Source organism: Electrona antarctica (assembly GCF_951216825.1).
Source record: "Electrona antarctica genome assembly, chromosome: 9".
In the NCBI taxonomy this organism is placed as follows: Eukaryota; Metazoa; Chordata; class Actinopteri; order Myctophiformes; family Myctophidae; genus Electrona; species Electrona antarctica.
Genome location: NC_136790.1, coordinates 33,463,878 through 33,475,546, shown reverse-complemented (window position 1 = coordinate 33,475,546; position 11,669 = coordinate 33,463,878). Strand labels below are relative to the sequence as shown.

The window sequence follows — 11,669 nt, the reverse complement described above, 5'->3', positions numbered from 1 at the left end:
CCAATCAAGCAATGTTTGGTCGTTTTTTTGGGCCACCACAATGCTTTTCCAATGGGAGTCACATGGTTTGATCAAACATTTGTGTTTGATCGCTGATTTCTCCCCCCTCATCAAACAAAAATGTTTGGTCAAACCATGTGACTCCCATTGAAAATGAATTGGAGGAGCAATCAAAAAGCAATCAGGCATCACACACGGACCAAACATTTGTTGTGTAGGTGTGAACTAGGCCTCAGACAGGTGAATTTTGTCCCCGCAATTTTGCTAGCCCCCTTAACAACCTCGTTAAGGGCATTTTTCTGTCTGACACCAAGGTTGCCATACCAGCAAATGGCAGCAAAGGAGATGACAGACTCAATGAAGGATCTATAAAATAAAATCATCAGTGATTTGTCGACCTGAAATTTGGCTAACTTCCTTAGACAGAAGAGGCGCTGCTGGCCTTTCTTACACAACATTTCAGTGTTGCAGTCGAATTTGAGACGATTGTCTATTGTCCCGATATATTTGTAATTAGTTACAAACTCTACTGACTGGCCATCAATAACACTGCTCTGAGGAGCTAGTGGACATCGACGAAAATCAATAAACATGTCTTTGGTCTTTGTGACGTTGAGTTGTAAGAATGCCTCTTCACATGCACCAAGAAACAAAATCATCTACAACTGGGCCATGGCTGACCTCGCTATCACCCAACAGACTAACAATGACAGAATCATCAGCAAATTTAATAATGTCTTTCTGCATATTGACTTCTGCAATCATTTGTGTACAGGATGTATAAGAGTGGGGAGAGTACACAACCTTGGGGTGAACCGGTCGATGATGTTAATTCACCAGACAGCTTCCCATTCACCCTTACCCTCTGGGTTCTATTTGTGAGGAAATCCAGAACCCAACCAATAATACCAGGGTCTAAGCCAATAGCTAATTTTTCAACTTGTATGTGTGGCTGAATGGTGCTGAAGGCTGATGAGAAGTCAACAAAAAGCAGCCTAGCATGTTTAGTTTCTTGCTAACTTCCAGGTGTTTAAATAGAACGTTCAGTAAGGTGATGGTATAGCATCGGACACCCCTCTCTTAGCCCTGTATGCAAATTGCATAGGGTCCAGGTAACACTCTGTTTTTAACAAGAGCTCTTCCTTAACGAGTCTCTCAAATGACTTCATAACCACAGATGTTAATGCCACCGGCCTGAAGTCATTTAGAGCCTTGGGACGAGGGACAGTGAGCAGACGGCCACCAATGTTATCAGGGCCTGGACTTTTCTTAGGTTTACACATTTTAAAACACCTAATCACACTAAGCTCATCAAAAGAGACACTGTGAACCTTGGATGTCACCAACTGCCCTTTCAGCTCAGAGCTGTATACCTATTTGAAATAGTCAGGGCCCTGCAAGCTGCGGGCCCTGGAGCTTAAGCTTCACTAAGTTCCATTTAATTGTTAACACGGGCCTTCCAACATTGAGGAACCGGAATCTGTTCCATCAGGTAATGCCATCTAGGGTCAAATTCTCATCAGCTAATTCGTCTCTAAAGCTGCGTTCAGACCTGAATATATACCTGTATATGCTGCGAGCAGGAAAACACATGACTGATGACTAGGCTCACTCCAATATACTCTAGGGCTCACTAGCTAAAAATATGGGCACTGTTCTCTCAAGAACAGAAACAAACAGCAGAGGGCGCTGTTTTTCCTTCTTCTTTTGCCGAGGTGACTTGAGGTCAGTGAAATTACTTTTACAAAAGTTGGGTGGAAACGTAATTTTAACATGCGTTTGAAGCATCAATCAAGGGTAGATGATCCATGGACTGAGCAGGTAAAAGGAAAGCAGTTAAGGAAGATCTTCAGAAGAAACGAATATCCATAATCGAGTTATAGCATAACTGCACAAGGTCATTAGTAGAAATAAATAGGCCTAAATGCAGGTCAAAAGTGATTAAAAATGTTGGCGCGGTTTCCCCACAAGTTTGACACAGATAACCACCAGATTTTTGTTCACTGTTGAATGCAATAAAATATTTCATTTAAAATGCAAAATATCTTAGTAAACAGTGAATAAATGTTGATACTTTTCTCTAAACAGAGGAGAGGCCACTCTCTGCGGAGTCAAGATGAAGATGCCATAGCCCAGTGGGACACTCCCACAGTGATTGGCTAGGTGGTTGTCAAGGACACAAAACGTATACATTTTTATAAAGTTATCTGTGAACAGCAACTAAAGCGTTGGTAGTTTATTATGTGTTATTCCATTATATGTTATTATTCATTTACTTTTTCGTGGTCATTTGCCTGCTGTGTGCAATTATTTCACAACATATCACAACATTTTCCAACCGTTTCCCTGACAACCCTAGTACAGCCAATCACAGGCCCGTCTCCCTGGGCTATGGGATGCGTATAGCTGTGGTGGTCCTGTCTTCCTTCCAGAGAGTGGGAGACAGCAGAGAGAGACAGACAAGATGGCGGCGCTGAGAGCTCTATCTTTATCGGGGACTGGGAGAGCTCTCCTGAACACCCCCAAGACCATCACCAGCCCCAAGGTGAGCTTCACCCCTCCACTGTCCCGCAAACCCCACGATGTATCACTTTATTATACAAAAATACAACTTAACAAAACAGCAGCGTTCTGCCACGTCCTGAGTCCTGACACCTAAGCTAACCGGGTTAGCAACATGCTCTCACACAAGGTCACAGGGTTGTGTTGCCTCTATTCACTTGTTATCAGTCTATATTTTTATTGTACATTTTATTAAAAATGTCAAAGTCCGTAAGCCTTCGCCCATAACGCTAGAACAGATGTGAATCAAATGTGAGCATGTCTAGTTGAATTTAGCATTGTGTCCTCCTCACCTGTCAGCTAATATTAGCCGGCTGGATAAAGGCTAGTTTACAGTAAAGTCGTAGTGTACACTTGTTTAAGCATACGTGACGTTTTTTTCAGTGAAAACCTCGCGTGGTAAAGTCTAAATGAATGCTAGTTTATGTGATGTTAAGGTGATGGACAGGTCAATTGACACGTTTTCTTTGAACTCCATGGCTTTTTTTTAGACGTGTCTTTACTGGACATTACTTGGACATTGAATGATGAGTTGAAATAGTTCAGCATGAGGCATGAGCTCGTGCTTGTGTTTATTGTGAGCTTGGATAATGACAAATTATGTCTGATCGTTATTATGTCATAAAACAGCCTGGTTAAAGTTGGTTTAATAGCTATCTGTAGTTCTCAAAGTGGGGTCCAGGGATCCTTGTAACCCTTGAGGCATGGAGGTCCTTGAAATTAAAATAAGTTTGAGAAACCACTCATCTATCTGATGAGTTGAGGTCTCAAGGACTGCCTGGGGTGGACGCAACCAAAATTACACTGCTCTCAGTGCTTATCACTCAACAACCTGCAGTGACACTGCTCTTAGATTAGGGTGGCCATATTTGAAACAAACCCAAACCAGGAGCACCCTTATTCACAGATTTGACAAATAAAAATAGCTGATCTAGCGCGGAGATGTGAGACACAATGTTTGACAATTGATTTGAGTTTTGAAATCTTCACCTGGTGTTTTCTGCTGGGCAACAATTGTTTTAGCACTTCACACACCTAGTGACTGGACCTCTAAACAGAACAGAACATGATCTATAGAGGAGTCACTCAAGTGTTGCTGTTTTTTATTTTGCTGAAAACCAGGACAATTGGGTAGTGAATGTTGAAAACGGAGACATTTTAGTGTTTTAGAGATATGTGTTGGGAGTCTTGGGACTCTGGGCGCACATTTTGAAATTGGCTGCAATGAGACTGTTCTCAAGAGTCATATCAGTGAACAGCTAGTTGACACCATTCTGAAAACGGCAAAGTCCCGTTACGTTCTTTCTCATTTTTTATCGAGCCTTTACACAAAAGCGCACATTTAATGAAAACACTTTAATGTGCATGCCACTGGTCGGCGAGGTCGCTAGGTGTCGGTGACTGAATGCCAGATAAACCAGTCACCCATGTACAAGAAGAACCAGGGTTTGTTTTCATCATGGTTTTACATTCACCATCGCTAGTCTACATTTGTATTTCGCCTCCCAAAAACGTCGTTCTCGTCTAAAGGGGGCATGATTCTGACATCAGTGAATAGTCTGCAACAAGACTGATTCTGACATCAGTGAATAGTCTGCAACAAGACTGTTCTGACCGACACTCTTATGAGATCGTGTTGAGTAGTGTTGGTTGTACTGTATGTTTATTTCGCCCGGTCAAGGAGACTTGAAATGTCATCTTATTGTTGCGTGACATAATGGGCCTCATTTGCCTAATGTTACCGCAAAGCGCAAATGCCATATTATCTATTCTCTAACTGCAGTACAACTCTCAGATATGGATATATTTCATTACCATTTATTAAGGGTCCATTGCTTAACATATTTCTTTATTGCTAGCCTAGTTCCATGTTATTAAAAATGATGTACAAAAAAAATGGGATATACAAACAAATGTTCTGTGTGTATGCTACAGGTAGCCCAGAATCAACTTCATTGTCACATCACAGGTTTACATACAGGTGTAAAGATGAAGAAGCGAGAGGATAGATCATAGAAGAGTGGAGAGGGAAGAAATATGGGATAGAAAGGTCTTAGAAAAGATGTATTACATACTGTATACTGTATAGCATACATATAGCTTGTTTAATAGCAGGTATGTACATTATGTTTAGATAATTTGCATCACATGCAGGTGTGTGTACATGTTCTTCAATCTTCAGTACATTAGCATCATAGATAGACACATGGATAGATTATAGATCGATATATTTATTAAAGTGTCCACAACACGCATTTTAAAATACCAGAATAAAAGAGTTGTGGTCGACCACCAACGACTTGTTGTGATACACTTATCGAAAACAAACTAGATAAAGTGCCCCTCGGGGGACAGGTCTCTGCCAGGCCAGGTCAGGTTGTGGCCTCCTGGTGGTGCTATAATAGGCCAATGTGAAAAGGGTGCCATTTCTTCTTACGCCTTGGATGGCAATTGGATGATTTGAGGCATTTTGTTCCAAAAAACAAATCCACCTGTTGGTGGCGCTATAACAGGCCAATGTGAAAAGGGTGGGATATATTCCTCAGCCTAGTAGGAAAGTCCATGAAAGATTTCACGTAAAATGGTGCATTTATATATAGCGCCTTTATCCAAGGCGCTTAACATAGATTGTGCATTACATTCACCCATTCACACACACATTCATACACCGATTGCGGCAGAAGCCATGCAAGGTACCACTACCAACCAGCACATCGGGAGCAATTTGGGGTTCAGTGTCTTGCCCAAGGACACTTTGACATGTAGACAGGAGGAGCCGGGATTCGCACCGCTGACCCATGGATCATTGGACGACCTGCTCTACCTCCTGAGCCACGCCGCGTGTATTCCAAACGGGCCAATCCTGCAAACTTTGAAAGCCAAACATACTCTCTCCCCATGCCTTCGGCCTGGTAGAGACAATAAAAAATACATGATAAATTATAGTACTTTAAAAAACAAAATGCAAAACAATTATATGCCGGAACTCCTAAAAGACAATGGTCTGTTAAGGATGAGGTGCATACATGACATGTATGCACCTCATCCTTAACAGACTACATGTGGTGCCATGAGGTAAGGTTAAACAAGTAGCAGTGCAGTGTTCACTGTTCACTAGGGCTGCTAGCTGAGAGGCTGCAGTCATGTTATGGTTTGTTACAAAATGCAGTGAGGGACGGTCGGGAGGCGAGTGGAGCTTTCATATTTTATTTCATAAGGCAGTCTGGAGGGTATAAAAGTAATCTCAGAGATTGTATCTTCTTCTCCCAGGCGGCCAGGCCAACCGTTTTCATAAGCGTCATCACTCACACTATAAATGTATAAATGTGTTAGTTTCCTGTCCACTGCATTTATGTTTGTGGTTATTTGTTGTTCTACTGCTACAGGATGTGATGATTCTGTATCTAGCTGTGTGGAGGAATGTGTCTCTGACATTGATTGTAACAAACGACATTCATGCACAGAGGTAGCATGCGCTCAGGTAGTGTAGTGGTACAGTGCAGGACAGCAGAATAGACCGGCTATATAGCCACTATACCAGTGTAGACAAGGTTTTTAATTTCAAGGACCCCCACTTTATACATATTAAGTCACAGCCATATTTGCTTTATTGCATTATTGAGACATGACGGTGAAGCCTGACGGGACAGTGCGAGTAGAAATATGACTGCTATAACTGATTGCCTGACTAGTCTATATTATATCATCTGGGATTTTGGATATAGTAATATAGCATTTAAAAGTGTTATCTGGATCTGTTCTAGCGCATTGAAACAGGGGTAGACTGGCTGATACCGACAAGGCTGTTTTATCATTTGCAGCTACTCATTTAATTTAATAAAATAAGCATTACTAAAAATCTCATTGTGGTGAAATCACCAATAGTCATTCTCCATAATATCACAGTATCTATTGAGATATTTGGTGAAAAAGAAAAGACCGGCCCCTCCCCCTCCCATCATACTGGGAAGCACTCCAGTCGCCACAGTGGAGCATAGAGTAAAAATCACACCCGTGTGAACTGAGTGGTGCAAGGTCTTATATAGTCTGATCAGCTATGTCAGTGACGTCACATACTAACCATAGCAACCATGCTCGTTTTTTTGGTTGCTAACCAATAGCAACCATGCTCGTTTTTTTGGTACGAACAAACACGGGTACACGGGTACAAAGCCAGTTGTTGGAGTGGTTTGCACCACTCAATAAAAGGATAGAGACCGAACCGGAGCAACTCATTTCGATGGAAGTTGCTCAGTGGCGTTTTGAAGCACCCGGAGGAAGTGCAAACAGGCGCTCAATGTTAAGCTCCAGCGGCACGGGGTTTCCTTGTCATAAATCCACGGGTCCGCCTACAGTCCCACCTCTTACCAGTAGGGCCGAGTGCTTCAACTTTGGAGAGACTCACTGGGGGCTTGCAGGGAGTCATGCCGCTTCCTCTGGGTGACAGTCTCTCGGGACCTGAAGTGGGGGCCCAACATCGACACCCTCACAAAAAAGGCCCATGGAAAAAAGGACCATGCTGGTTAACTTCTATACTGTTAGGAGTAGGGCTTTGAGGAGGGCTCACCCAGGCCACAGTCCTTTTGCCCCGCTCCCCTCAGGCAGGAGGTTGCGTTATCTAAAAATCACACCTGTGTGAACTGAGTGGTGTAAGGTCTTATATAGCCTGATCAGCTCTGATCTGACGTAATGTCTGACGTAATGAAATCACACCCGGGTGAACTGGGTGACCGTAGCAACCATGCTCATTTTTTGAGCACAGACAGACTAACAAAGCCAGTCGTAGGAGTGGTTTACACCACTCAAAAACTGTGAAGGCCATACACTCAGATACAACAGGTTTTTCCCCACGGCTCCTCATTGCTGCTGGTGTCCCCCCCCCCCTGACCCCCCTTCTATCCTCCCTCCACCCTCACTCAGAGTGAAATGGACTGACTTGTGCTCTGAACTGATCTGAACACTTGAACTCTCTCTACTTTATATTTATTCATTAGTCATTGCAGGTTGTTTTTGTCTTGTCCTGTTTTGCACCTGTCCTAATGTTGTAACTGTACTCTGCTGTCCCACCAAACTAAATTCCTAACATGTTTACATGTCAAGGCAATAAAGACTTCTGATTCTATGTGGTTACCATGATACAGTATTTATAGACCAAATGTGTCCATATGACCTGGTTTACATTAGCTGCCTGGCACGGTTTCCTCCAGAGCCTTGGAGAGTGAGTTGAGAGACAGTTTCTTTATGATTTTAGTTGGTTTCAGTTAGTTTTGAAAGCACAGAATACAGTTTCAGTTATCGTTTATTTTTATCGTTAAGACTCGTTTCATTAAGAGGTTTTTGACAGGACCACACAAATAATGTGTTTTTATCCTCTGTGATGATACAGCACTAACATCAGTGACAAATTGACCCTCATGTCATAACACATGCCCTCTCATTTTGTCCGTAGGCAAAAATGTCCTTCGCCAGCCTGCCGCGCAATAAGAAGGTGGCGCTGACGACGCTGGGCGTGGTCACAGCCGGAGGGGCGGGGCTCGCCCTCATGCTCCATCAGTCGATCAAAGCCTCAGACCTGGAGCTCCACCCCCCCGAGTATCCCTGGAGTCACGGAGGCCATCTGTCTTCACTGGACCATGCTAGGTAATATACAGCATGCTGTTTGTATTTATATATCGTAGATCGGTGGTCCCAAAACATTTTCATGTCAAGGCCCGCCAAATTGATATTTATTTGGCCACGGCCCCCCATCTGAAAAGATTTTGTGTCAGGGACATCTAGCCTGATTATCAGACTCTGAAGCTTCACTCAGTGGAGTGGGTGGGGTCTATGGGCTAAGGGACCCCCATAATAGAAGATTTGTGTTGATCTCACTCTACAAGCTCATTCCTCTTAGGGTTAAATGTAAAAAGGCGGTGCCTAAAGACTGCACATTTTAGGTTTTTGTATCAGTGTGAATGCCACCTCAAAACTGTCAGGACTGTTCTGAACCATTGGTCTAATTTATTGTATTTTGTTCACCCCCCGCCATCTGTTCCTCTCTTTCTCTGGTCCAGTGTACGTCGTGGCTATGCAGTGTACAAGCAGGTGTGTTCAGCCTGTCACAGTATGGAGTACCTGGCCTTCAGAAACCTGGTGGGTGTGTCGCACACAGAGGCTGAGGTCAAGACCATCGCCGAGGAGGTAAGCTTTTGTGTGTGTGTTTGTGTTCTGTATGGGTAATTCAGTTGATTGCCAATCTTGCATTTCTACCATCGTCTTGTGCCTTTTTGTTGATATAAAAGTCTCAGCTCAGGCATGCCATGGCACTGTTTTTAAAAAACGACTTTCTGGTCATCCAAACGCGTCACCTATCCCACTCTGTCCGATTGAAACCTTAAAACGTATTAAAAACGCGCATTAAACAATGAAAATATAACTTGTGTAACTCGTGAACGGAAGGGAAGCTGTTCTATGTCATTTAACTTGTGTGAATGGGGGGGAAAGTGTTCATGAATTAAGTTGTGTTCAGGTGGAGGTGGTGGACGGGCCAGACGAGACTGGTGAGATGTTCACTCGACCAGGGAAGCTGTCGGACTACTTCCCCAAACCGTACTCCAACCCCGAGGCCGCCCGCGCAGCAAACAACGGAGCTTTGCCCCCTGACCTCAGCTACATCGTCAACGCACGGTACACACACACACACACACACACACACACACACATACACACACACACACACACACACACACACACACACACACACACACACACACACACACACACGCGCACGTGTAATTATTATACTTATACGAGGACATCAACATTTTAGGACAGACATTTTTTGAATGTTATATTTACACATTTCTGCCAAAATAGCAGATCTACAACATCTGCTACTCATCGCTTATAGAATAGATCAGCAATTTGTCGGTGCATGACACCAGCGTGCAACTGGCCTGGAAACCAGACAAATCTGCCAGTGCAAATAAAAAAATTGCCCCTCTGCAGATCTGATCTGGCCCCGCTCGGTTGTGATTGGATTTTGCTGACCCCTAAGTTGTGGGGCACCAATCAGGGCCCAGTATACAAATATGGGCTGGGTTTATCACCAGAGGTAATTTCTTTTGGAAATGCAGGTTCCAAACAGATTCCAAACTAATATCTACGCAGTGTGCAAATAAGTGTAAATCTGGCATAACTATCTCTAATCCCTAAACCTAACTTCTAAATGTCTAGTCCAAAACGTAACTCCAACTTGAATGCTTTTCTATTTGCCTATCTATATTCCGTATGTCTAAATATTTTTGAATGATAAAACTAAACCACACATTTTTCAATGTCTATTTCTCTTTTGTTTTATTTTCTTTTTATGTAATGTCATTACAACCGAGTGTCATCTTTATTATTTCTTGTTGTAATTGATTTTGTTAGCCTGTCTTACGGAACTTGCCGCACCCTATTAAACCCCCTCTGAAAAGTGTTTTGATTCTGTCTCTGTGCGTGTCCGTTGTGTGTGCGTGCAGGCACGGTGGTGAGGACTATGTGTTCAGTTTGTTGACTGGATACTGTGACCCTCCGGCTGGTGTTGAGGTGAGAGAGGGCATGTACTACAACCCCTACTTCCCTGGACAGGCCATCGGCATGGCGCCTCCCGTGTACAACGAGATCCTGGAATTTGACGACGGTACGTGTGTGTGTTAGGATTGGACGATCCTTTCTATTTTCATTTCTTGATTCGTGCCGCTGCTGACTCAAAATGATGATACGCAGTAGACGCTTCCTGATGCACTGTTCCTGATCGCCAGGGGTGAATATTTACCGTACAGTATTTACTCTGTTGTAAATATTTACAACAGAGACCTGAAAATGTAAACAGGTTATTGTTGTAATCATGATAATGATATGCATGCCAACACTGTAATCCAATCCAATTATTGTCATAATTGATTATTCCCTGTAAACGAGAAAGTGTTTACTCGCTCAAACAGTGTTGTCATTGTCGCGTCGTGAAGGTCATTCTGATTATTGCTGTTTTGCGTTGCCATAGGAACCCCTGCCACCATGAGCCAAGTCGCCAAGGATGTGTGCACGTTCCTTAGGTGGGCGGCTGAGCCAGAGCATGATCAGCGAAAGAGAATGGGACTTAAGGTTAGGACACACACACACACACAGTCACACACACACACACACACACACAGTCACACACACACACACACACACACACACTCTCTCTTTGCCGGTTTTAATGGGTTAATGGTAAAATATCGGATATCCCCATCTCTCTGTCTCTCCCTGTCTCTTTCTGTCTCTCTCTCTGTCTGTGTCTCTCTCCATCCAGATGCTAATGGGGGCTGGCATCCTCATCCCCTTGTGCTACTATATGAAGAGGCACAGGTGGTCGGTGCTCAAGAGCCGCAAAATTGCCTACAGGCCCCCTAAGTAACCCCGTCGTCGGCTACCTTTCAAGTATCTGTTGCTCTGTCTGTGGTGCAAATAATGTAAAAGCAGGCACACTCTCTGCTTTTACTGTATACTGTAAATATTTAATAAAAATAACCATGTGATGAGTAAAACCGATGCGTTTAAAGTCTCAATTATTGGTGGGACAGTGGGATATGAAAATAATAAAATAAAATGGTTTTAGGGGTTAGCAGTTTGTGATGCTACCTACATTAACTACTTTTGCTGGGGACTCATTCCCCCCCAGGCCCGGACCCCACTTTGAGAACCAATGTTCTATAGTGCAGCACTGAGATATTTTAATTGAGTCAGGAAAATGTTATAGCCTATACATTTTTGGAAGTTTATAGCACAATATATGTTGTATAAAGGTTTGGAAGTTTATAACACAAGATATGTTGTATAAAGGTTTGGAAGTTTATAACAAGATATGTTGTGACTCTGAGGAAAATCGCAAGATGGAAACGTCATGTCTTGTACTAGCACCTGAATAAAAGGCTTAAACTGTCCTAGCTGCTCCTGTGTCTATCCCTTCTACACGATATTGTTGTACAAAGTTTGGATTGAAGTTTATAAACCAAATTACACAAGATGGGTCGTCAGCAACCGTTTCATGTTCCAGTAGTTACACACATTGACCACTTGAGGGAGCTCCAACCATATTGTAG

General features: G+C 43.1%; 1 protein-coding gene across 1 annotated transcript; it reads left to right on the top strand.

The window, feature by feature from the left end:
* Positions 1–2,390: 2,390 nt before the first annotated feature.
* cyc1 (cytochrome c-1) lies at positions 2,391–11,116 on the top strand. The gene is made up of 7 exons (XM_079511080.1): positions 2,391–2,545; positions 8,012–8,202; positions 8,616–8,742; positions 9,071–9,228; positions 10,065–10,225; positions 10,589–10,689; positions 10,880–11,116. Exons 1-7 carry the CDS (start codon positions 2,465–2,467, stop codon positions 10,982–10,984), a joined length of 924 nt encoding a protein of 307 aa, XP_079367206.1. The 5' UTR covers positions 2,391–2,464; the 3' UTR covers positions 10,985–11,116.
* Positions 11,117–11,669: the final 553 nt, after the last annotated feature.